This window comes from Ranitomeya imitator, chromosome 1 (assembly GCF_032444005.1).
Source record: "Ranitomeya imitator isolate aRanImi1 chromosome 1, aRanImi1.pri, whole genome shotgun sequence".
NCBI lineage: Eukaryota > Metazoa > Chordata > Amphibia > Anura > Dendrobatidae > Ranitomeya > Ranitomeya imitator.
Window position 1 is genome coordinate 761,706,977 of NC_091282.1, and position 27,218 is coordinate 761,734,194.

At 46.0% G+C, this 27,218-nt stretch overlaps 1 protein-coding gene across 2 annotated transcripts in view; it reads right to left on the minus strand.

Moving 5' to 3' along the window:
* Window positions 1–24,287, minus strand: part of LOC138645893 (cholesterol 24-hydroxylase-like) — a 61,065-nt gene extending 36,778 nt beyond the window's left edge. Inside the window, exon 1 of one of the 2 annotated variants that reach the window (XM_069735388.1) lies at window positions 23,925–24,287. In XM_069735388.1, coding sequence (XP_069591489.1) covers window positions 23,925–24,061 — 137 coding nt within the window. In that variant the 5' untranslated portion in view covers window positions 24,062–24,287. The remainder of the gene's footprint in view (window positions 1–23,924) is intronic. The other variant, XM_069735390.1, reaches the window with a different exon arrangement.
* Window positions 24,288–27,218: the final 2,931 nt, after the last annotated feature.

A 27,218-nucleotide genomic window follows, 5' to 3' on the forward strand; every position in this document is an offset into this window, starting at 1 on the left:
AGTATTCTGCTACAGATGGATCTGGATAAGTTGGAAACTTGGGCTGAAAGGTGGCAGATGAGGTTTAACAATGATAAATGTAAGGTTATACACATGGGAAGAGGGAATCAATATCACCATTACACACTGAACGGGAAACCACTGGGTAAATCTGACAGGGAGAAGGACTTGGGGATCCTAGTTAATAATAAACTTACCTGGAGCAGCCAGTGCCAGGCAGCAGCTGCCAAGGCAAACAGGATCATGGGGTGCATTAAAAGAGGTCTGGATACACATGATGAGAGCATTATACTGCCTCTGTACAAATCCCTAGTTAGACCGCACATGGAGTACTGTGTCCAGTTTTGGGCACCGGTGCTCAGGAAGGATATAATGGAACTAGAGAGAGTACAAAGGAGGGCAACAAAATTAATAAAGGGGATGGGAGAACTACAATACCCAGATAGATTAGCGAAATTAGGATTATTTAGTCTAGAAAAAAGACGACTGAGGGGCGATCTAATAACCATGTATAAGTATATAAGGGGACAATACAAATATCTCGCTGAGGATCTGTTTATACCAAGGAAGGTGACGGGCACAAGGGGGCATTCTTTGCGTCTGGAGGAGAGAAGGTTCTTCCACCAACATAGAAGAGGATTCTTTACTGTTAGGGCAGTGAGAATCTGGAATTGCTTGCCTGAGGAGGTGGTGATGGCGAACTCAGTCGAGGGGTTCAAGAGAGGCCTGGATGTCTTCCTGGAGCAGAACAATATTGTATCATACAATTATTAGGTTCTGTAGAAGGACGTAGATCTGGGTATTTATTATGATGGAATATAGGCTGAACTGGATGGACAAATGTCTTTTTTCGGCCTTACTAACTATGTTACTATGTTACTGTGTCCATTCAGAACACTTTCCTTAGAAGACGTAGTGTGCCCCTGTTGGGAGTTGTGCCAAAAAATGAACCTAATACATTCAGACTAATCCACCATTTGTCATATCCAAGGGGCAGGTCAGTAAACGACAACATCGACGCGGAACCAAGTACAGTACTATGTACTGTACCTCCTTTGACGAGGCAATCAGGTGGGTCAAGAAGTTGGTAAGGGGCACTCTAATGGCCAAAACAGACATTGAGGAGGCGTTCCGGTTACTACCTGCGCCTCCGAATGGTGTCCTCCCATTGGGCTGCTTCTGTGAAGGAGCATACTACATAGATGGCTGTTTGCCCATGGGGTGCTCCATATCCTGCTCACTATTTGAGGTGTTTAGTTGCTTCCTCGAATGTGTCGTCATGGACGTTTGTAAGGCGGCACATATTATCCATTACCTCGACGACTTCTTATGCCTGGGCCCAAAAGATTTGCCACAGTGTGAAAACACGCGGTAGTCCACCTGTGAGAAGGAGAGAGCTGGAGGGAGAGTGGACACCCCAGAGCCGAGGGGTTAGATTGAGAAAGAAAGAAGGCGGTGTAGCTTGCTTCATGGGTGGGGTACTCTGCTTAGTAGCAGAAATTGCTACTAGGCCCAAAATGATTTCCTGGGCTAGATGCCGTTAAAAAATAGTAGTTAGGTAAACAGGCGGTGTAGCTTGCTTCATGGGTGAAGTACGCTGCTGAGTAGCACCAAATTCTATTAGGCCCAAAAGGATTTCCTGGGCTAGATGTCGTTACAAAGTAGTAATTAGTTAACAGGCGGTGTAGCTTGCTGAATGGGTGAAGTACGTTGCTGAGTAGCACCAAATTCTACTAGGCCCAAAAGGATTTCCTGGGCTAGATGCCGTTAAAAAATAGTACTTAGTAAACAGGCGGTGTAGCTTGCTTCATGGGTGGGGTAGCTTTGGAGCAGACCTCTGAATCTCAGGCCATAGTATGAGGAAACAACTCTGCAGACGATCCCACCCACCTGGAATTGACAATGGCAACGTCATGTAAAACTCAGCAAGGGGACTAAATAAAAGAGTCTCCATTTTTTCCAAAAAATTTGGCCTCAGACACCACTTATGTGGCATCAATTTCGCCAGAATTTTTTAAAACGGTTGGTGAGGTGATTTTTAAAAATCATCAAGCTTTTAGTCTCCCCAAGATGACACAGGGGTAGAAAAGTCCTTGTGGATCCAGGATTTGTTCATCTTGATAAACGTTAGTCTGTCTACATTGTCACAGGACAGCCGCATGCGCTTTGAGTGACTCCAAAATTTTTCCCTATGCTTGGTTAAAAAAAGTAACCATTACTGACTACCACATTTTTTATTCTTGATTTCTTTTAGTGTTTCTTAAAGCCAGAAAGTTGCCATTTGAAATGACTTTAGTTTTGTGTCATGTCTGTGATCTGCTTTTTTTCTACAAAATTAAACAACTGAATGAACATTCTCCAAGGCCAGTGATTACTTAATTTTTGCCAGGGGTTATACCCTTGGAATCCTAACTAGATCTGGGTGGTATTTGACTCCAGTGCTCAGCACGAAGGACTCTCCCTCAACAACTTGCTTCTTACTGGACCCAACATGAATAACAGCCTCATATGAGTGTTGATTCACTTCAAGCAGGAACCTGTGGCGATAATGGCCAACATCCAGCAGATGTTTCATAGTCTCTACTATCTTCCTTCACAATGAAGCAATCTCAGGTTCCTATGGAACAAGGGCAACAACATCCACGACGAGGTCGTAGACTACCGGATGAAGGTGCACATCTTCGGCAACAGCCCTTCACCTGTTGTAGAGATCTACGGACTAAGGCAAGCAGCCCAGGAAGGTGAGAGAGAATATTGATTCAATGCTCAATATAATCCCTAAACCTGCATACTCAGTTCCAAGGCTTGAACTTTGTGCCGCAGTTTTGGCGGTAGAAATCGCTGAAGTTGTGAGAGATGAAATGGACATCACAATCGACTCCTTTACATTCTACACAGATAGTAAGGTGGTACTTGGATATATGTATATAACCAAAGGAAACAATTCTACATCTATGTGAGTAATAGAGTGGAGCATATCAGACGCTTTGCCCCTCCTGAGCAGTGGCATCACATCCCCTCTGACCTAAACCCAGCTGACCGAGGAACGAGACTCACAGCTGCATCCAAGCTTGGTGACATGTGGCTGACGCCTCCAAGTATCTTATACGAGGATACCTATGATAACTACGTCAGCAACGCATATGAGCTGGTGGATCCAGAATGTGACAAGGAATTTAGACCAACTATCTCCACACACTATACTTCAATGACATAAAGGCTGAAGTTGAAACCTCATAGTTTTGAACGCTTCTCAAGTTGGTCATCCGCTGTACGAGCCATGGCTCGTCTTACTTACATCACTTATTGCTTTACCAACGACAAGTCATCAGGGTGCCGTAACTGGCATATGTGCAAGGGTCTTACCAACAAGGTTGTGCCCAGTGATCACTGAAAGACTCGGAAGGTAGAAGTCAAGGTGACTAAAGGGGGTTCAACTCAAATCTTCTTTCGCCCAGTCACTGAACTTGTGCTACTTTTACTGAAGGAAGACATCACATGAACTGATCATTGTTGCTGGACTCCGCCATGGCGGGGAGCATCCCCCAGCCATGTTAGGATATAAAAGGCTCTGAGTGCAACCAGACATGAACACTTCCCCATGGATTAAATGTTACCATTGATTGTTGGGTTGGTGGAAGAGTTGGCTTGTTGCGGTTTCACCAACTCAAAGATGGGTTTTTCTATTGAACTCATATTCATTTTTTTGTTTCTTATGCAAGGACTAAGCATCATCGCTCAAGTATGGACTTGAATTGTTGCAATATCATTGCATATTGTTTTCTTCTCTTTCCTCTTTTCAGGTTCAATGATGGCGTCGGACAGCAACGACTCGTCACGTCATAGAGACGTTGTGAAATCTGGAGATTTCAGATGGGGAGTGTTGTGTCCCAAGAATGGAACAACTTGTTATGTATTCTCTATGTTATGCATTGCATTCTGTTGTTGCTAGGGAGAAACCCTGCCCTTTGAAATTTGTTCCTTCTTCTCTTCTGTAGTTGATGTTTAGCCTTTGCTCCTCCCTTCTTTCTCATTATCAGTTTGTTGTAGCCATTTTTGGATGTACATGTGTACTTCTGTTTGAATTACTCTTTCCACCTGCTGCATTGTGCTTCAATACAAAATTTCAGAGAAAATCAACTCTGTTTCTCCTGGACTCTTATTACAAGTCAGTTTGGCTGAGTTGGAACTATCTGAGTATGCATCAGCATGTGAGTACTGCAATCATACAGTTATCTAAGGCATTTATGACTAAGGATTTAGAGACTCATACTGTTTTGAAGAGTCAGAATACATACTGAGCTGTCAGTGTGTTGATTGACAGCTCGACTATCCAATCTCTGACTGGGACGTGCTGGCTGTCTCCAGGTGTTCATTATCCCAGGTGATTGTCAGGCTACTTAACTAGGCTGTTACTCCCAGATCTCTGCCAGAAGTACATTCAGCTATTGTGAGGTTTGTGCTCTCTGTGCCTTGCGCTGTTTGTAGATCTTTCGCTGCCTGACCTTGGACCTCATTCTAATCATCTATCTGTTTAACCCCTTCTGCTGTGATCCACTATCCTCCTGGTATTCTGAGCTTGGAACATTAGCTGACTACACCTTTCTCTCTTCCTTCTGTTTAAGATGTACCCTCCTGAATACTAACCTTGGACTCCTCGGACTCAGCGTCGCAGATAGCTGAGAGCTGAACGATTGTTCATCCGAGATCTATTTAATGTGCATTGGGGGCTTTTGTGAAATTAAAGGTCTTTAATTGATCCTTTTTCTTTGCTGAATTGTTGATCAAGTCAATAAGGACAGACCGTACATTATGAATGTATGTATACACCTTCCCTATCCATCGGTTGAACTTGATGGACATGTCTTTTTTGTCAACAGGGCAGCACAGTGGCACAGTGGTCAGCACTGCAGCCTTGCAGCGCTGGGGTCCTGGGTTCTAATCCCACCCAGGACAACATCTGCAAAGAGTTTGTATGTTATCTCCGTGTTTGCGTGGGTTTCCTCCGGGCACTGCGGTTTCCTCCCACATTCAAAAAGACATACTGATAGGGATTCTAGATTGTGAGCCCCATCGGGGACAGTGATGATGATGTGTGCAAAACTGTAAAGCGCTGCGTAATATATGTTAGCGCTATATAAAAATAAAGATTATTATTAACTGTACTATGTAACTGTGAATTAATAACTATATAACATTCTCACTAGCACATATACTGTGTGTTTACTGCATTGTACATTTCTCTATTTTACACGGAGAAGACCTAGGATGCAGTCTCTGTTCTTTCTCGTAAGACGAGGTTGCTCAAGGACAATACTGACTGATTATTAGTTAGAGAACAGAGTATGGTCATCCATCCAGCATAAAACAATCTTTGCATTTATTTAAGTATGTATGTGTTTTGCTTCATTGGCCAATGGTTTCAAATCAAAGCTTCTCTACTGAAAATAGATTTCCAATAAATTCCACAATGATTGTTTACATAAATTTGAACTTTGCACCTTATATATATCTATTTACTCTGCCGCCGCGTTCCTTTTAGTGTAGCTGGGCAGCCTCTGTATTGCATTGTCCAAATTATTTTCATGTGATTGTCATTAATAAAAATTTAATATTTTGGATTATACTTTGGTTTGTTGTTTATTGGAAATAATAATATTATTATTATTTATTGTTATAGCGCCATTTATTCCATGGCGCTTTACATGTAAGAATCTGTTTTTGTTTATGTTCTCTGTCCAAACTAGTGTTTGTATAAATCTTGGGCAATTTTGTGTATAATACTTTACTGGAATTAGCCATAAAATCCCTTTAAAAACCCAGTTGGGGGTTGATTCTCATGTCATCTTCCATCACTGGAGGACTCCATGACCTGGTTTTTACTTTATCTTTCTTTAACACTCCTTTTTATAATCTCTCTTCTAAATGAACTTCTTATCTCTTGACAACCTGAGACTGGTGATCATATTGGTGATCAGGCACATGGATGGCTGTATTATATCAATATAGCTATCATGTAGCCAACTTTAAAGAGGTGTTCCAGCCTCCATAAACTAGCACCTAGCTTTTGTTAAGCTGATAGCTGTTAGATCTGTGTGGGACCCCCACTGAGTGCCCTCTCAAGCCCCTCTTTCCTCAATGACCATGTGATGGTGGCAAGGAAGAGTTAAATGTAGTAGCCAAGTGCAACCCTCAGATATCCGCTTATCTTTGCTACCATAGATTAAGAATGAATAACACAAGTCCAATATTCTACCAGTGGCACCCACTTTGATCTAACAATTGCCACCTATTTGTGGAGTCTGGAATTCCTCTTTACTTGTCACTTGTTACATTTCTGGTTAAAGTTTGCTACATCTGTAGCTCGGTTTTGTTCAGAACCGTGATAGAACTGCATGTGGCATCCTGGATCAAGGAGCAGGATGATTGGGAATGAGCCCCCTGGGAACATTTATTCCTGATAACGTTCGCTCCTGAAAATTGTGTAGTGTTTGTTCGATAGGAGAAATGATCTTTTAGTTTGTCTTGTGTAAAAAGGATGTGTGAAGCCGAGAAAAATGGTGCACTATTACTGATCATTCAGAGGGCATCTGATGCATGGTCTGCCTACTTCAAGCTGAACCCAGTGGCATACCGCGGCTAATATGGGGCGGCACCAGGCCCCTTCGCCCAGCATCGTACATCAACTGTATTGGCATCCTGGTCCTGGATGCTGATACAATTGAAAACAATGATGGCAGATGGAGCTGTCACCTGAGGCTCCCTCTGCCATCATTCCTCCTCTGCATCTGAGCTCTGTGACATCTCAGCGCGGAAGGTGCCATGACGTCACTACAGCACACCCTCAGTGCTGAGCAGTGCAGAGTCTCAGAAGATACTGAAGAAACCGGAACAGCAGGGAGAGGTGAGGGTTTTTTAAAAATGTATGGAGCGCTATATGGGGACCATAATACTGTATGGAGTCCTATATGGGGCCCATAATACTGTATAGAGCGCTATATGGGGACCATAATACTGTATGGAGCGCTATATGGGGCCCATAATACTGTATGGAGCGCTATATGGGGCCATTAATACTGTGTGGAGTGCTATGGGGCCATTAATACTGTGTTGAGCGCTATATGGCACCCATAATACTGCATGGAGTGCTATATAGGGCCCATAATACTGTATGGGGCACTATATGGGGCCCATAAATACTGTGTGGAGCGATATATGGGGCCCATAATACTGTGTGGAGCGCTATATGGGGCCCATAATACTGTATGGAGCGCTATATGGGGCCATTAATACTGTGTGGAGTGCTATGGGGCCATTAATACTGTGTTGAGCGCTATATGGCGCCCATAATACTGCATGGAGTGCTATATAGGGCCCATAATACTGTATGGGGCACTATATGGGGCCCATAAATACTGTGTGGAGCGATATATGGGGCCCATAATACTGTGTGGAGCGCTATATGGGGCCCATAATACTGTGTGGAGTGCTATATGGGGCCCATAATACTGTACAGAGGGCTATGTGCTGCCCATAGTACTGTATGGAGGGCTATGTGGGAGCCATTATAGTATTTGCCATACTATATGGGGGCTGTTATTCTGTTTGCAGGACTATGCGGGGGGCCATTATACTGTTTGCAGGACTATGTGGGAAGGACATTATACTATTTCCAGGGCTATGTCGGGGCCATTATACTGTTTGGGCGGCTATGTGGCAGTTATTATATTGTTTGGAAGACTATGTGGGGGTCATTATACTGTACCTAAGCAATTCAAACAGAAACTAAATGTAACAGCTCATAAAAAAAACAAAATTATAATCAAAACACTTATTTAAAATAAATATAAAATAATGTGGGTGACTACGTCTAGTAATTTGAATGGCAGACCATTCGGGTTAAACACCAAAAAGAGCCCACAGGACATGCAATATAAGTGAGACAAAAAGGGACAGAAAATGGAAAATAACTATTGTAAAAATGCCTTTATTGAGGTGAATGGCAAATTGATACAAAGTGCAAGAGTGCCCGCAAAAAAATAATATAAAATCTTGTTAGAAATAATACCATAAACTGTTAAAAAGTCAGGGACCACCCAAGGAGAATCCTGAAATACCTTAAAATAGTATATATGTAGAGATAAACAGTAATAAATATATTGGATTATAGAGTGATGATAAAAAATTGAATATCAGAGTTTAAAATATAAATAAATCACAAAAATATATCTAATAATAAATAATGCTGAACCATGAATCAATCAAATTGAAAATAATATACTGCCTAATATACAATACTATATCCAATCACACTCCCAAACGGTTATACGCTAATGGAGATAGTAATCATAAATCCCGGGGTCAGGAAAACATGGCTGAAGAGGGCTGACTGCAAAAATCATGTGCAAAATAAGTGAAAGCAACCCAAAACCGTGAGGGAGATGCTGTGAAAGGAAAATAAAATAATACCTGGTAGAACCGGCTCTTTTTTATTAGAAATGCGTTTTCCACTGTCATTATTCCAGGTGTTTATACAGTGACCTGGATAAGTATCTGGTGAAGCAGTACAGACTGTTTTTAGCATTGCTGTTTCCCCAGATTGTTCGTTCTTGTGAACAGGGCCCCTCTGCTCCTCGGTTGTAGTTAACGTATTACTTTCTAATATTTGGCGTTTTTTGTACATTGCTGTAGTCATTCCCTCTTGGACACGATTTATCTGCATCCGTATTTTTTTCTGCAAACGGAAGCAAACGCACGGAGCTGCATCCTGATCAGGATTTGGTTGGAAATGTCAAATTCTGACTTCAGGGGCAGAGGGGAAGAGGAGAGAGGAGAGACTGGTGAAAGTGAAAGAAAAAAAATGGGGCTCCGAGCCTGCGCAGTATGAAGTCCACATGCAGATTGGACGCAGGCATCCTGGTTCGGGGACGTCTACATTGACAATCATATTTGTTTTGGATGCGCTGCCACATACCAGGATGTCTGCAGATTTTTGTAACACCCAAAATTCGCAACAAGCTGCGTTTTGAGAGCACATGAAAAATCGCATACTGATCCTGATGCAAATGCAGGTCCATGCGCCCCTTTGTTAAGTGTAGGGATGCATCAGGATTGCTACACATCACAACGCACCATACCAAAGCACTAGTGTGAAAGTAGCCCCACCTGTGCGGCCACTAACCAGGAGCCCCATGTTATATACAGGCTCCCAATGCATTTTATTAACATAGGGCACAGCAGGCAGAGTCTACATTATGTCTGCATCCTGCTCCCATACAGTTTCATCACTTTCCCATACAGCACATCCCTTGCTTCCCAGCATGCTCAGTTCCGCATAACGGATCCCTGCACACAGAATCATATGGATCCGTGCGTGTCCTGGATCCGTGCTCCATGGGAATTCCAGACGTGTAGCCACGGGTCCGTGCGTGTCCATGTCCCTGCGTGTTTTTCAGACGACACAAAACTGCAACAAGTTGCGTTTTTGTGCGTCTGGTAAAATATGCAGATACACGGATCCGTGGGAAAACGGTGACAACTGGATGCACACGCAAGTCCCATCTGTCATCACTGAAAGTCAATGGAGATGAAAATGGATCTGTGTGCAGCCACTGTCACACAGATTGTGAAATATGCAAGTGTGAAACCAGCGTAACTCTATATACTCATTGGAGCTGTACCTACAGTAGATCTCGCCACAGGTTTTACCTAAAATCACTTTATATGACTTACCCTACCCTCAGCAGCAATAACTGATGCCGTCCATCCTCCTCCCTGTATGTTCCTGTCCTGAATCCTCCTCAGTCCTGACTAGAGTTGAGCGACCTTGACCTTTTTAGAGTCGAGCCGGGTTTCGCGAAACCCGACTATCTCAAAAGTCGGGTCGAGTGAAATCGGCCGATTATGACGTAAAGTCGGGATCGACCGGAACCCGAAACCCAATGCAAGTCAATGGGGCAGCATAGTCGGCAGTGAGTGGGGGCCAGGAAAACACCTAGAGTGCCCATTTTAATGTCAAAACCATCCATTCTTCTTAATGAAGCTTGTCAAGCGTAATTTACCTTATAATAATTGGAAGGCATTTGAAATTGGGGGTCATTTGGCTAAAGTTGTGGTGGGTAGGGCTGGTTCAAGTAATTAGTGGGCCCAGGAAATCTGGACCACGTCACGGCAGTGGAGCAGGGAGAGGTAAGTATTTCAACTTTGCAAGTGCTGTGAACCTGAGCAAGCAGGGGGGGCCCACTCGTTGGCATTGGCACTGGCACAGGGCCCCTCAAAGTACAGCGGTGTGTTTGCACGGCGGGGGCGCCTCCCACCGGCAGCAACACTTTTGCGTACTATGAGAGGCCCTGTGCCAGTGACGTCGCCAACTAGTATTCCTCCCCCCACCTGATGAAGGAACCTGCACTTTCATCTGCACCTTCCTCTTTGTCCCCGTGTAAGGTGGTATGGTATGCGGGAAGAGCAACCTGACTTTCAGCAGGGTCACAATGTTGTTGTGTAGCGTGCACGGGGAATGTTGCGTTATGGGTCAATGTACCAGCAGACTCATCTATCACTGGCTGGGCAATGGGCAGGATGAGGAGGAAACACAGATATAGGCCCAAAGAATAAAGTTGGCTAAATGCAGTTCAAAATTGGTAACACAGGAATAACCAGGGGGCATTGCAGTGGAGGACAACTGGAATGAGAGGCTGACACAGAGAGTAGGCCCAAATCAGTAAGTAGTCGAAATGCAGTTCAAAATTGGCAACCGTAGTAAACAGGCGGCACAGCTTTGTTCAGTGGAGGAGAACAGCAAGGAGTGGCAGACACCGATAGTAGGCCCCAACCCAACTAGTAGGCCAAATGCAGTCTAACATTAACAACTACTTAACGAGCGCCTGAAAACGGAATTTCAGGACAGGAAACCAGGAGAACAGCAAGGAGCGGCAGACACTGTTAGTAGGCCCCAAACCAACTAGTACGCCAAATGCAGTTGTTCCATTTAACCACAATTTAACGAGAGCCTGAAGATAGAAGCTCAGGAAAGGCAACCTGGAGAACACCTTGGAGTGGAACACACCATCTCTCTCCACCCCATACCCATTTTGTAGGCCTAATGCAGTGTAGTTTTCTACAACTACTAAACGAGAGTCGGAAGACCGAAGCAATGGCAAGGAAACCTGGGGAACACCTTGGAGTGTAACACACCATCTCTCTCCACCCGATACCCATTTTGTAGGCCTAATGCAGTGTAGTTTTCTACAACTACTAAACGAGAGTCGGAAGACCGAAGCAATGGCAAGGAAACCTGGGGAACACCTTGGAGTGTAACACACCATCTCTCTCCACTCGATACCCATTTTGTAGGCCTAATGCAGTGTAGTTTTCTACAACTACTAAACGAGAGTCGGAAGACCGAAGCAATGGCAAGGAAACCTGGGGAACACCTTGGAGTGTAACACACCATCTCTCTCCACCCGATACCCATTTTGTAGGCCTAATGCAGTGTAGTTTTCTACAACTACTAAACGAGAGTCGGAAGACCGAAGCAATGGCAAGGAAACCTGGGGAACACCTTGGAGTGTAACACACCATCTCTCTCCACCCCATACCCATTTTGTAGGCCTAATGCAGTGTAGTTTTCTACAACTACTAAACGAGAGTCGGAAGACCGAAGCAATGGCAAGGAAACCTGGGGAACACCTTGGAGTGTAACACACCATCTCTCTCCACCCGATACCCATTTTGTAGGCCTAATGCAGTGTAGTTTTCTACAACTACTAAACGAGAGTCGGAAGATCGAAGCAATGGCGAGGAAACCTGGAGAACAGCTTGGAGTGTAACACACCATCTCTCTCCACCCCATAGCCAATTTGGAGGCCTAATGCAGTGTAGTTTCCAACAACTACTAAGCGAGAGCATTAAGATCGAAGCTCTGGAAAGGCAACCTGGAGAACACCTTGGAGTGTAACACACCATCTCTCTCCACCCGATACCCATTTTGTAGGCCTAATGCAGTGTAGTTTTCTACAACTACTGAACGAGAGTCGGAAGACCGAAGCAATGGCAAGGAAACCTGGGGAACACCTTGGAGTGTAACACACCATCTTTCTCCACCCGATACCCATTTTGTAGGCCTAATGCAGTGTAGTTTTCTACAACTACTAAACGAGAGTCGGAAGACCGAAGCAATGGCAAGGAAACCTGGGGAACACCTTGGAGTGTAACACACCATCTCTCTCCACCCGATACCCATTTTGTAGGCCTAATGCAGTGTAGTTTTCTACAACTACTAAACGAGAGTCGGAAGACCGAAGCAATGGCAAGGAAACCTGGGGAACACCTTGGAGTGTAACACACCATCTCTCTCCACCCGATACCCATTTTGTAGGCCTAATGCAGTGTAGTTTTCTACAACTACTAAACGAGAGTCGGAAGACCGAAGCAATGGCAAGGAAACCTGGGGAACACCTTGGAGTGTAACACACCATCTCTCTCCACCCGATACCCATTTTGTAGGCCTAATGCAGTGTAGTTTTCTACAACTACTAAACGAGAGTCGGAAGACCGAAGCAATGGCAAGGAAACCTGGGGAACACCTTGGAGTGTAACACACCATCTCTCTCCACCCGATACCCATTTTGTAGGCCTAAGGCAGTGTAGTTTTGTACAACTACTAAACGAGAGTCGGAAGACCGAAGCAATGGCAAGGAAACCTGGGGAACACCTTGGAGTGTAACACACCATCTCTCTCCACCCGATACCCATTTTGTAGGCCTAATGCAGTGTAGTTTTCTACAACTACTAAACGAGAGTCTGAAGACCGAAGCAATGGCAAGGAAACCTGGGGAACACCTTGGAGTGTAACACACCATCTCTCTCCACCCCATACCCAATTTGTAGGCCTAATGCAGCCTACTTTCCAACAACTACTAAACGAGAGCATGAAGATCGAAGCTCAGGAAAGGCAACCTGGGGAACACCTTGGAGTGTAACACACCCTCTCTCTACACCACGGAAGGGCTGATTCTTAGGAAGGAAGACTGTCGGAAAGAAGCAGGGCGCGTCCAAGGGTGATTATATTCTTATTAGGTATATACTCACCCTCGGACGCGCCCTGCTTCTTTATTTGTAATGAATGTTTATTTGCAATGTGGTTTTGACTTACTCTATTTTTTTGGTAAATAATGATTTTATTATTTTCATTGTTTTGCATCTTCTTGGCAATAATATAAAGAAGACGCGACAGGACAACACTCGGTGGATGCCATATCTGTGTTTTAAATTGAAAAAAACTTTCAGTTAACTACTTGCAGGAGAAAGTTATTGTAGCTGGTGGCCATTTTTAGTACTGTACCAGATTTTTGTTGTATGTGTTTGTTTTTAATGTTAAAATGTCTGCATTTGATATCTCTCCAGTATTTTCTTTTTTATAAGCAAAATACTTATTTTTATATTTTCTGATGTTGGTTCAAGGGGTACACGGGCAGCAGTAGACAGGTCAGTGGAGGCCTAGTGGAAGGAGGGACCGCAGACAGGCTTCGAAGGCCTAACATAATAAATTGGGCTGGCTGTAGGCAATTTAAAATTGGTTCCAGGGGAACACGGGCAGCAGTGGCCTGGTTTGTGTAGTAGTAGTGGAAAGAACGGGCCGCAGACAGGCTTCGAAGGCCTAACATAACAAAAATTGGGATGTAGGCAATTTACAATTGGTTCCAGGGGAACACGGGCAGCAGTAGACAGGTCAGTGGAGGCCTAGTGGAGGGAGGGACCGCAGACAGGCTTCGAAGCCCTAACATAATAAATTGGGCTTGCTGTCGGCAATTTTAAATTGGTTCCAGGGGAACACGGGCGGCAGTAGCCAGGTCAGTGTAGTAGTAGTGGAAAGAACGGGCCGCAGACAGGCTTCGAAGGCCTAACATAACAAAAATTGGGCTGTAGGCAATTTAAAATTGGTTCCAGGGGAACACGGGCAGCAGTAAACAGGTCAGTGGAGGCCTAGTGGAAGGAGGGACCGCAGACAGGCTTCGAAGCCCTAACATAATAAATTGGGCTGGCTGTAGGCAATTTAAAATTGGTTCCAGGGGAACACGGGCAGCAGTAGACAGGTCAGTGGAGGCCTAGTGGAAGGAGGGACCGCAGACAGGCTTCGAAGGCCTAACATAATAAATTGGGCTGGCTGTAGGCAATTTAAAATTGGTTCCAGGGGAACACGGGCAGCTGTGGCCTGGTCAGTGTAGTAGTAGTGGAAAGAACGGGCCGCAGACAGGCTTCGAAGGCCTAACATAACAAAAATTGGGCTGTAGGCAATTTAAAATTGGTTCCAGGGGAACACGGGCAGCAGTAGACAGGTCAGTGGAGGCCTAGTGGAAGGAATGACCGCAGACAGGCTTCGAAGGCCTAACATAAGAAAAATGTCAATACAATGGTATTGACAGTGCCAGGCATTGAAGGATGTCAGCGCATAGACTAAACATTGGTGGAGCTGTGAGAGAAAATTTTGCAAGTGGTAGAGCACTGTTTGAGCTGGGGGGGGGGACTGTCTTGTGGCCGGCGGTACAGGCCCAGGGCCCCTCATATTACAACGGTGTGTCTGATGTTGGGTGCGCACCACCACCGCCAGACACTTTATTGTACTATGAGGGACCTAGTGGCAGTGCCGTCGACCAAAAGCGGGCACACCCACCTCCTCAGACAAACAGTACTCTCACGGGTGCTGGCGCCAAGTGGCGATACCACGGCCCCGTGTGGGGACTTTGGCCATTTAGGGAGGTGTTAACATGTCGGATGCTGGACAATCAGGTGCTGCAAATTACGAGATTGGAAAAGTCGTTCAGAATAGTCCACAGGCAAGACCTTTACATAGGAAAGCTAGGTGTCAGCCGGGCAAGGTGGGGCAAAAGATTTCGAAATCCAGTTGTGGTTCATTTTAATGAAGGTTAGATCATCTACATTTTGGGTAGCCAGACGAGTCCTTTTTTCTGTTAGTATTGAACCTGCAGCACTGAATACTCTTTCTGATAGGACACTAGCTGCCGGACAAGCAAGCTCCTGCAATGCATATTCTGCCAATTCTGGCCAGGTGTCTAATTTTGATGCCCAGTAATCAAATGGGAATGACGGTTGAGGGAGAACGTCGATAAGGGATGAAAAATAGTTAGTAACCATACTGGACAAATGTTGTCTCCTGTCACTTTGAATTGATGCTGCAGTACCTGTCCTGTCTGCGGTCATAGCAAAATCACTCCACAACCTGGTCAGAAAACCCCTCTGGCCAACGCCACTTCTGATTTCTGCCCCTCTAACACATCTGGTCTGCTGGCCCCTGCAGCTCGTGTTAGAACGATCACGGGCGCTGTGTGCAGGGAATGCCAGAAGCAAACGGTCAACAAGAGTTGATTGTTTGGTTGCTAATATTAGTTCCAAGTTCTCATGTGGCATTATATTTTGCAATTTGCCTTTATAGCGAGGATCAAGGAGGCAGGCCAACCAGTAATCGTCATCGTTCATCATTTTTGTTATGCGTGTGTCCCTTTTGAGGATATGTAAGGCATAATCCGCCATGTGGCCCAAAGTTCCAGTTCTCAAATCTGTGGTTGTGCTTGGTTGAGGGGCAGTTTCAGGCAAATCCACGTCACTTGTGTCCCTCCAAAAACCAGAACCCGGCCTTGCCGCGCCAACAATTTCCACTGGCCCCGGAAAAGCTTCTTCATTAAAAATATAATCATCCCCATCATCCTCCTCGTCCTCCTCCTCCTGTTCGCCCGCTACCTCGTCCTGTACACTGCCCTGGCCAGACAATGGCTGACTGTCATCAAGGCTTTCCTCTTCCTCAGCTGCAGACGCCTGATCCTTTATGTGCGTCAAACTTTGCATCAGCAGACGCATTAGGGGGATGCTCATGCTTATTATGGCGTTGTCTGCACTAACCAGCCGTGTGCATTCCTCAAAACACTGAAGGACTTGACACATGTCTTGAATCTTCGACCACTGCACACCTGACAACTCCATGTCTGCCATCCTACTGCCTGCCCGTGTATGTGTATCCTCCCACAAAAACATAACAGCCCGCCTCTGTTCGCACAGTCTCTGAAGCATGTGCAGTGTTGAGTTCCACCTTGTTGCAACGTCTATGATTAGGCGATGCTGGGGAAGGTTCAAAGAACGCTGATAGGTCTGCATACGGCTGGAGTGTACGGGCGAACGGCGGATATGTGAGCAAAGTCCACGCACTTTGAGGAGCAGGTTGGATAACCCCGGATAACTTTTCAGGAAGCACTGCACCACCAGGTTTAAGGTGTGAGCCAGGCAAGGAATGTGTTTCAGTTGGGAAAGGGAGATGGCAGCCATGAAATTCCTTCAGTTATCACTCACTACCTTGCCTGCCTCAAGATCTACAGTGCCCAGCCACGACTGCGTTTCTTTCTGCAAGAACTCGGACAGAACTTCAGCGGTGTGTCTGTTGTCGCCCAAACACTTCATAGCCAATACAGCCTGCTGACGTTTGCCAGTAGCTGCCCCGTAATGGGAGACCTGGTGTGCAACAGTGGCAGCTGCGGATGGAGTGGTTGTGCGACTGCGGTCTGTGGACGAGGTCTCGCTTCTGCAGGAGGACGAGGAGGAGGAGGAGGGGGTGCGAACGGCTACAGCCAACTGTTTCCTAGACCGTGGGCTAGGCAGAACTGTCCCAAACTTGCTGTCCCCTGTGGACCCTGCATCCACCACATTCACCCAGTGTGCCGTGATGGACACGTAACATCCCTGGCCATGCCTACTGGTCCATGCATCTGTTGTCAGGTGCACCTTTGTGCTCACAGATTGCCTGAGTGCATGGACGATGCGCTCTTTAACATGCTGGTGGAGGGCTGGGATGGCTTTTCTGGAAAAAAAGTGTCGACTGGGTAGCTCGTAGCGTGGTACAGCGTAGTCCATCAGGGCTTTGAAAGCTTCGCTTTCAACTAACCGGTAGGGCATCATCTCTAACGAGATTAGTCTAGCTATGTGGGCGTTCAAACCCTGTGTACGCGGATGCGAGGCTAAGTACTTCCTTTTTCTAACCATAGTCTCATGTAGGGTGAGCTGGACTGGAGAGCTGGAGATCGTGGAACTAGCGGGGGTGCCGGTGGACATGGCAGACTGAGAGACGGTGGGAGATGGTATTGTTGCCGCCGGTGCCCTAGATGCAGTGTTTCCTACTACGAAACTGGTGATTCCCTGACCCTGACTGCTTTGGCCTGGCAAAGAAACCTGCACAGATACTGCAGGTGGTGCAGAAAATGGTGGCCCTACACTGCCGGAAGGGATGTTGCGTTGATGACTAGCTTCATTGGCCGAGGGTGCTACAACCTTAAGGGACGTTTGGTAGTTAGTCCAAGCTTGCAAATGCATGGTGGTTAAATGTCTATGCATGCAACTTGTATTGAGACTTTTCAGATTCTGCCCTCTGCTTAAGGTAGTTGAACATTTTTGACAGATGACTTTGCGCTGATCAATTGGATGTTGTTTAAAAAAACGCCAGACTGCATTCTTTCTAGCATCGGATACCTTTTCAGGCATTGCAGACTGAGCTTTAACCGGATGGCCACGCTGTCCTCCAACAGGTTTTGACTTTGCCACGCGTTTTGGGCAAGATACGGGCCCGGCAGATGGAACCTGTTGCGATGTTGATGCCTGCTGCGGCCCCTCCTCCTCCGCTTCAGAACTGCTGCCGCCTGCACCCTGTTCCCCCAATGGCTGCCAATCGGGGTCAAGAACTGGGTCATCTATTACCTCTTCTTGTAGCTCGTGTGCAACTTCGTCTGTGTCACCGTGTCGGTCGGTGGTATAGCGTTCGTGATGGGGCAACATAGTCTCATCAGGGTCTGATTCTTGATCAGCACCCTGCGAGGGCAATGTTGTGGTCTGAGTCAAAGGACCAGCATAGTAGTCTGGCTGTGGCTGTGCATCAGTGCACTCCATGTCAGATTCAACTTGTAATGGGCATGGACTGTTAACTGCTTCACTTTCTAAGCCAGGGACGGTATGTGTAAAGAGCTCCATGGAGTAACCCGTTGTGTCGCCTGCTGCATTCTTCTCTGTTGTTGTTTTTGCTGAAGAGGACAAGGAAGCGACTTGTCCCTGACCGTGAACATCCACTAACGACGCGCTGCTTTTACTTTTACCAGTTTCACGAGAGGAAGCAAAAGAGCTAGAGGCTGAGTCAGCAAGATAAGCCAAAACTTGCTCTTGCTGCTCCGGCTTTAAAAGCGGTTTTCCTACTCCCAGAAAAGGGAGCGTTCAAGGCCTTGTGTAGCCAGACGACGAACCTGGCTCCACAGCTCCAGACTTAGGTGCAATATTTTTTTTCCCACGACCACCTGATGCTCCACCACTACCACTACCCTCATTACCAGCTGACAATGAACGCCCCCGGCCACGACCTCTTCCACCAGACTTCCTCATTGTTTTAAAAACGTTACCAAACTAACGGTATTTGTTGCTGTCACACAACTTACACGGTGAGCTATAACTTCAGTATGATTTAGCTACCCCTTTACAGGTGGGTGAGACCACAACGAAAATCAGGCACAATGTTACACACTCTGTTGTTGGTGGCAACAAATGAGAGAGATGCCACACACGCAGGACTGTCACTGAAGCGCAAATGTAAATATTAATCTCCCACTGATTTGTGTTTTGTTTTTTTTAAAAGGGAGACTTTAGAAAAAAAAAAATACAAAAAAAATGATTTTTTCAGGAATAATTTAGAAACCAAATAAAATAAAATGATTTTTTCAGGGAGAATTTAGAAAACAAATAAAACAAAAAATAGGCTTTCTAGGGCCCACTGAGTGAGAGATGACGCACACAGGAGTCAGGAGTGGCACACAAGCCCAGAGGCCAATATTTATCTCCCACTGATTGATTTAGTGATTTTTTCAGGTAGATTTTGGAACCCAAATCAAGCAAAAAAATTAATAGGCTTTCTATGGCCCACAATTGGAGAGAGAGAGAGAGATGGCACACCCAGGAGTCAAGACTGGCACACAAGCAGAAAGGGCAATATTAATCTCCCACTGATTTGATTTTTTTTTTTTTTTTCAGGGAGACTTTAGAAAAAAAAAATACAAAAAAATGAATTTTTCAGGAAGAATTTAGAAACAAAATAAAATGATTGTTTCAGGGAGAATTTAGAAAACAAATTAAAAAAAAAAAGGCTTTGTAGGGCCCACTGAGTGAGAGAGGACGCACACAGGAGTCAGGAGTGGCACACAAGCCCAGAGGCCAATATTTATCTCCCACTGATTGATTTATTGATTTTTTCAGGTAGAATTTAGAACCCAAATCAACCAAAAAAATAAATAGGCTTTCTATGGCCCACTATTTGTGAGAGAGATGGCACGCTCAGGACTGGCACACAAGCCCAGAGGCCAATATTAATCTCCCACTTTTTTTTTTTTTTTCCAGGGAAAATTTATAAACCCAATAAAAAAAATAATAAATAGGCTTTCTATGGCCCACTATCTGAGAGAGAGAGATGGCACGCTTAGGACTGGCACACAAGCCCAAAGGCCAATATTAATCTCCCACTGATTGATTTATTGATTTTTTCAGGTAGAATTTAGAACCCAAATCAACCAAAAAAATAAATAGGCTTTCTATGGCCCACTATTTGTGAGAGAGATGGCACGCTCAGGACTGGCACACAAGCCCAGAGGCCAATATTAATCTCCCACTTTTTTTTTTTTTTCCAGGGAAAATTTATAAACCCAATAAAAAAAATAATAAATAGGCTTTCTATGGCCCACTATCTGAGAGAGAGAGATGGCACGCTTAGGACTGGCACACAAGCCCAAAGGCCAATATTAATCTCCCACTGATTGATTTATTGATTTTTTCTGGTAGAATTTAGAACCCAAATCAAGCAAAAAAATTAATAGGCTTTCTATGGCCCACTGAGTGAGAGATGGCACACACAGGAGTCAGGAGTGGCACACAAGCCCTGAGGCCAATATTTTTCTCCCACTAATTGATGTTGTGATTTTTTCAGGTAGATTTTGGAACCCAAATCAAGCAAAAAAATAAATAGGCTTTCTATGGCCCACTGAGTGAGAGATGGCACACACAGGAGTAAGGAGTGGCACACAAGCCCTGAGGCCAATATTTTTCTCCCACTGATTGATGTAGTGATTTTTTCAGGTAGATTTTAGAACCCAAATCAAGCAAAAAAATAAATAGGCTTTCTATGGCCCACTGAGTGAGAGATGACACAGACATGGATGGCACTCTAGCAGAAATGCCAATCTTAATCTCCCACAAAAAAAAAAAAAAAAAAAAGGAACTGTCCTTCAATTACTATCTCCCTGCAGTAATCTCAGCCAGGTATGGCAGGCAGCAATAAGGAGTGGACTGATGCACAAATTAAATAAAAAGTGTGGACAAACAAACAAGATAGCTGTGCAGAAAGGAAGGAACAAGAGGATTTGTGCTTTGAAAAAAGCAGTTGGTTTGCACAGCGGCGTACACACAGCAATGCAGCTATCAGGGAGCCTTGTAGGGCAGCCCAATGAGCTACAGCGCTGAGGAAAAAAAAAAATGTAGCTTCCACTGTCCCTGCACACCGAAGGTGGTGTTGGGCAGTGGAAATCGCTACAGCACAAGCGGTTTGGTGGTTAATGGACCCTGCCTAACGCTATCCCTGCTTCTGACGAAGCGGCAGCAACCTCTCCCTAGGCTCAGATCAGCAGCAGTAACATGGCGGTCGGCGGGAACGCCTCTTTATAGCCCCTGTGACACCGCAGACAGCAAGCCAATCACTGCAATGCCCTTCTCTAAGATGGTGGGGACCAGGACCTATGTCATCACGCTGCCCACACTCTGCGTTTACCTTCATTGGCTGAGAAATGGCGCTTTTCGCGTCATTGAAACGCGACTTTGGCGCGAAAGTCGCGTACCGCATGGCCGACCCCGCACAGGGGTCGGATCGGGTTTCATGAAACCCGACTTTGCCAAAAGTCGGCGACTTTTGAAAATGAACGACCCGTTTCGCTCAACCCTAATCCTGACTAATACTATGATACCAAACAATCTGCTGAGGCCCTCCTCCTATACACATTATATACAGTATATGCCATGGATGAGGCCAGAAAACTATATCTTTATTTGGGACTAAGGTAATTCAGATCCTGACTCCAGCACTGAAGGATGGTGGAACACTAATGCTTGCAGTCTGGGGGCACTGAAGGGTTAACAATAGGAAGCCCTTGTTTTTCTTTTCCCATCCACCCTGTCCTGTGCTTGTCTGCACCATTTCTCCAGTACTCACTGTCCACAGCTACTTCTCTCCTCACTGCTCCTCCCACAGGAGTCACAGTCTGAGCTGCAGGCACCAGCCTAGAAAGGGGGAAAAAAAGGCTGCGGCTGCTCACTCACGCTACAGAGCCGACTCCTTTCACTCACAGCAGGGAGCCGATACTGTGGGGGTATCATACTTTGTATCAGGGAACACTATAGTTGGCATCATATGTTATGGGGGAAATGAAGGGGCACTCTAGGGGATTCAATAGGAGGAACATTACTTTATAAGGTCTGCAATGTGTGAGTTATGCTCTTCTGTGACCCTGCTGAATATGAAGTTTGTTGTTGTTTTTTTTTGTTTGGGGGGGTGGACAAATATAACTTCCGCTATGGGGTACCATGATTTCTATGCACTCTCCAGACAGAACCCTTACATTCCAGGGTTTTATTTTGACCAATCTACAGGACCTCCTAACTCCACTCATCCACTCTTCTAGGGCTTCCCCCCAATGGGCCTCACGCCTGCAGCTCTTTTTCCTTCGACACCTTAGTGAGTCCCCATAACAACAGACCCCCTGACTGAGGGAGTGCAGGAATGTTTTCCAAGCTACTCTGGGCTGGATATATACTATTCCCTAAGCCGCTGCATAGGGAGCAGGGTAATAAACCAAGTAATATAGTGTACTCATATTCTGGGATATGACATATATACAGAGGTATATGAGAGCATTGATACTATGGTAGAGGATCTCCATAAGTTCAGTCCTGATAAAGTCTTTGCTGATGACACAAAAACTATGTTGGATAATAAAATCTGAGCTTGATAGTGTAATATTGCAGAACAATCTGGATAAGATGTCTGAATGGGCAAACACTTGGCAGATGAGGTAAAATATTGATCAATGTAGAGAATTGCACCTAGGAAGGAGTAATCCTATTGCGGAATACACATTAAATAAAAAATATACTCGGGACTACAGAACAGAAGGACGGAGTATTCTGGTTACATGTAAGTTGAGCAGCAGTACTCAATGTCAGGCAGCAGCGCAAAAGCAAATAAGATTTTAGGATGCATAAAAAGAGAGAAAAAATCCCGCGTTCTCAACAAATTATTACCCCTTTATAAGTCAATTTTGAGTCCACAGCTAGAATATGGGATCCAGTTTTGTGCTCCACATTTTAAAAAGAACATTCAGAAGTTAGAATCAGTTCAAAGATGTCAGCTAGATTATTACATGGGATGGATGCTCTCCCTACATCATTTGGCATGAAATCATCTCCTATATTACAAGGGATGGAAGGCCTACCCTAACATGAATGGTTGGAAAGGTTGGGCTTGTTTAGCTTAGAGAAAAGATGCCTCAGAGGAGATCTCATTTACATGTATAAATATACGTGTGGTCAGTACAAAGGACTGGCATTCAACTTAAACTGGAGTCACACATAACGATATCGTTAACGATATCGTAGCAACATCACGCTTTTTGTGACGTAGCAACGATCCCGCTAACGATCTCGTTATGTGTGACAGTGACCAACGATCAGGCCCCTGCTGGGAGATCGTTGGTCGTTGGGGAATGATCAGGACCATTTTTTGGTCGCTGATCACCCGCTGTCATCGCTGGATCCAGCGATATGTTCACTTGTAACCAGGGTAAATATCGGGTTACTAAGCGCAGGGCCGCACTTAGTAACCCGATATTTACCCTGGTTACCATTGTAAAAGTTAAAAAAAAAAAACATTACATACTCACATTCTGACGTCTGTCACGTCCCCCGGCATCCACAGGGTTAAAACTGCTTTCGGCAGGAGCGCCGCTAATGCACGCGCTCCGGCCGAGAGCTTCCCTGCATTGACTGTGTCAGCGCCGGCCGTAAAGCAGAGCACAGTGGTGACGTCACCGCTGTTACTGCCGGCGCTGACACAGTCAGTGCCGGGAAGCTCTCGGCAGCAGCGCGTGCATTAGCAGCGCTCTTGTCGAAAGCAGTTTTAACCCTGTGGACGCCGGCGGGGGACGTGACAGACATCAGAATGTGAGTATGTAGTGTTTTTTTTTTTACTTTTACAATGGTAACCAGGGTAAATATCGGGTTACTAAGCGCGGCCCTGCACTTAGTAACCCAATGGTTACCCGGGTGCTGCAGGGGGACTTCGGCATCGTTGAAGACAGTTTCAACGATGCCGAAGTCGTTCCCCTGATCGTTGGTCGCTGGAGAGAGCTGTCTGTGTGACAGCTCCCCAACGACCACACAACGACTTACCAACGATCACGGCCAGGTCGTATCACTGGTCGTGATCGTTGGTAAGTCGTTTAGTGTGACTAAAGCTTTATTCTTTCTATAGACCTTACAAAAGATCAGGGGGCACTCATTACAGGTGGAAGAAAGATGATTTTGGCAGCTAAATAGGAAAGGGTTCTTTACAGTTAGAGTAGTCAGACTGTTGCATGCTCAACCACAAGAGGTAGTAATGACCGATAGTATAACAGCATGTATGAATGGCTGGAGCTCTTCTCACAACAGGTGACGTGGTTTATAGATAATAATCTAGTGATAGAGAATGTAGAACTGTTGGAGAAAGGTTGAACTTGATGAACCTGTGTCTTTTTTTCGACCTATGTAAGTATGGCAGCTCACAGACGCTGTGTAGAATGTTTCCTTACCTGTCTCTGGGCGGCCCGGGGATGTGATCATACTTTAAATGCTGATAATGGATATAACCACAGAACAGAAGGAAGCTGATGACAGCCACCACCAGGAACTGCAGGAGAATCCAGTAAATGAGGCCCCAGAGCTCCATAGTCGCTGACCAGAGGACACCGCTGCTGCACCTGATCTGTGCGCCCAGGCTGACTGTTGTGTAGGGTTTTTGCTGTCAGGATGCACACAGGATTGTGGGCTGTCACTGCTGGCTTGATATGTGCTCTACGCAAGGAGCAATGTTAACCCTTGGATTTCTGGCAGGAGAAATGGCATTCCTCCATACCGATTACTGCACGTGACAACAAAAGTTCATTGACTTGTATGGCTGCCGTGTGGCCCTGTCCTGAAACACTGCACAGAGCTCTGCTTCTGTTTCTTCATAGGCTGTAGCTATTAGGGGTGGCTAGACCCAAGAATGCATAACTAGGACAAAAAAGCAGTTCTTCCACACAATCCCCACCAGCCCACATACTATAACACTCCCCCCAACCCCCTATCATTGGATTTTGCTATACTTTGTCCTGCCCTCCTCTTATGTGGCTTTTCAAATAATGCCTTTGTGAATGGCATTACAGTGCGCATGATCGACCACAGGTCTATTTACACCGTGCTCTTTAGAGCGCCATTTCTTGGTATCATGGGGGTCTCAGCGGTCGGACCCCAGCGACTGCAAAGTTCTCAGGATAGGGGATTACTTGGGATAATCCATTTAATAGGTATATACTATATATATATATATATATATATATATATATATATATATATATATATATATATACATATATACTGTATACAGGATAGGAGGAGTGGTTCTGTGCAGTATATATATATACACAGGAGAAGTGGTACTGTGCAGCGTATACAGGTCCTTCTCAAAAAATTAGCATATAGTGTTAAATTTCATTATTTACCATAATGTAATGATTACAATTAAACTTTCATATATTATAGATTCATTATCCACCAACTGAAATTTGTCAGGTCTTTTATTGTTTTAATACTGATGATTTTCATCATGCAGCTCACCCTCCCCAAAGGGCATCATGCAGCTCACTCCCCCCATAGGGCATCATGCAGCTTACTCCCCCATAAGGCATCATGCAGCTAATTCCCCCATAGGGCATCATGCAGCTCACCCTCCCCATAGGGTATCAGGCAGCTCACCCTCCCCATAGGGCATCATGCAGCTCACTCCCCCCATAGGGCATCATGCAGCTCATTCCCCCGTAGGGAATCATGCAGCTCACTCCCCCCATAGGGAATCATGCAGCTCACTCCCCCCATAGGGCATCATGCAGCTCACTCCCTCCATAGGGCATCATGCAGCTCACTCCCCCCATAGGGCATCATGCAGCTCACCCTCCCCATAGGGTATCAGGCAGCTCACCCTCCCCATAGGGCATCATGCAGCTCACTCCCCCCATAGGGCATCATGCAGCTCACTCCCCCATAGGGAATCATGCAGCTCACTCCCCCCATAGAGAATCATGCAGCTCACTCCCCCCATAGGGCATCATGCAGCTCACTCCCTCCATAGGGCATCATGCAGCTCATTCCCCCCATGGAGTATCAGGCAGCTCACCCTCCCCATAGGGCATCATGCAGCGGGGGCCCTAGGCACTGCTGGCACTGTATGCCAGCAGGTGTCAGGGCCTGGGCCCACCGGAGAATCCTCTGGTTCTCCGGTGGGCCAGTCCGACCCTGAGTGTATACATACAGGACAGGAGGAGTGTTACTGTGCAGTGTATATATACAGGACAGGAGGAGTGGTACTGTGCAGTGTATATATACAGGACAGGAGGAGTGTTACTGTGCAGTGTATACATACAGGACAGGAGGAGTGGTACTGTGCAGTGTATATATACAGGACAGGAGGAGTGTTACTGTGCAGTGTATACATACAGGACAGGAGGAGTGTTACTGTGCAGTGTATACATACAGGACAGGAGGAGTGTTACTGTGCAGTGTATATATACAGGACAGGAGGAGTGGTACTGTGCAGTGTATATATACAGGACAGGAGGAGTGGTACTGTGCAGTGTATACATACAGGACAGGAGGAGTGGTACTGTGCAGTGAATATATACAGGACAGGAGGAGTGGTGCCTTATCCTTTTTTTTGCACCTCCATCTTGTGATGTGCTACTCTCTTCCAGTGCCCTCATCCTATCATGTGCTCCCATTCTGCGTCCCCATCCTGTCATGTGGTGCTCTCATCCTGCGTCCCCATCCTGTTATGTGGTGCTCATGGAGCGCGCCCCCAAGGGCTGTGGGGTCCTCGAATCCGGGCCCCTTCGGTTCTCAGTGGGGGGATGTCACGGTGGTGGACCCGGTCCGTGGCCCTCGGGAGGTCCGTTGATGATGTGGGGGAAAGGTCTTTAAAGGGATAATGTTTATGGCGCCACCTGTGGTATTCGGTCAGGGTGACCGACGCTGCTTAGGGGTCCGCTGGGGTGATGTTATGGCAGCTACATGGTATACCTTCCCACAGGTGAAGTATGTCTCCAGGGCTTCCCAGAGTGTAGATGTTGGATAATGTAAGGCGCGGTGAATAACGAGGACACAAGGCTGCAGTCTCTTTACCTCTACTGAAGGCTTCAGCATCCACAGTCCAGGGTAGGGACCACGGGTACGCAGAGTCCGGCCGGTCTGAAGGCAAATCCAGAGTCCCCTTATCCAGGTGGAATTCAATAGCCTTCCTCTACCGCCTGGGCGATGTAGTACATCCCTGCTGAGCAACTCGGTAAGGTTCTCACAACTATTATAGATGTTAAGTCTCTTCTCTCTGTCCCCCTGACGGATAGGACAAACCCGTATGACTGGTGGCCTGAGGCTTTTTATAGGGCCCCCACAAGTTGTCACCCTGCCTCCTGGGTATATGGTCGGGCAGTCAACGTGGAATCAACTGTCCTGCCAGTCTCTAAAGAAATATAGCATAGAGATCCTTACTCCCTCGGTGTTCTGGCTACCGGTAGTGCGCTTCAGAAGGAGGCAGCCTGCTTCTAGCTGTCTCCCTCTGATGTTCCTCTCCTTTTTGCTATGACTTCGTTGCTCACTCACTGCAACACAATTCCTTTCGTGTCCTTTCCTAGGATGCTGCCGCTTGGGATGCAGGCGCAGCTCCGTGTACTCTCGCCTTCTGCAGGCCAGAGTATGGAGCTGGCTGGAACCCACTCCAACCAGCCTCTACCAAACTCGGTCGGGACTCACTGACTATCTCCTTCTCCCTCCAGTCAGCTTCTGTCTAACTTCCT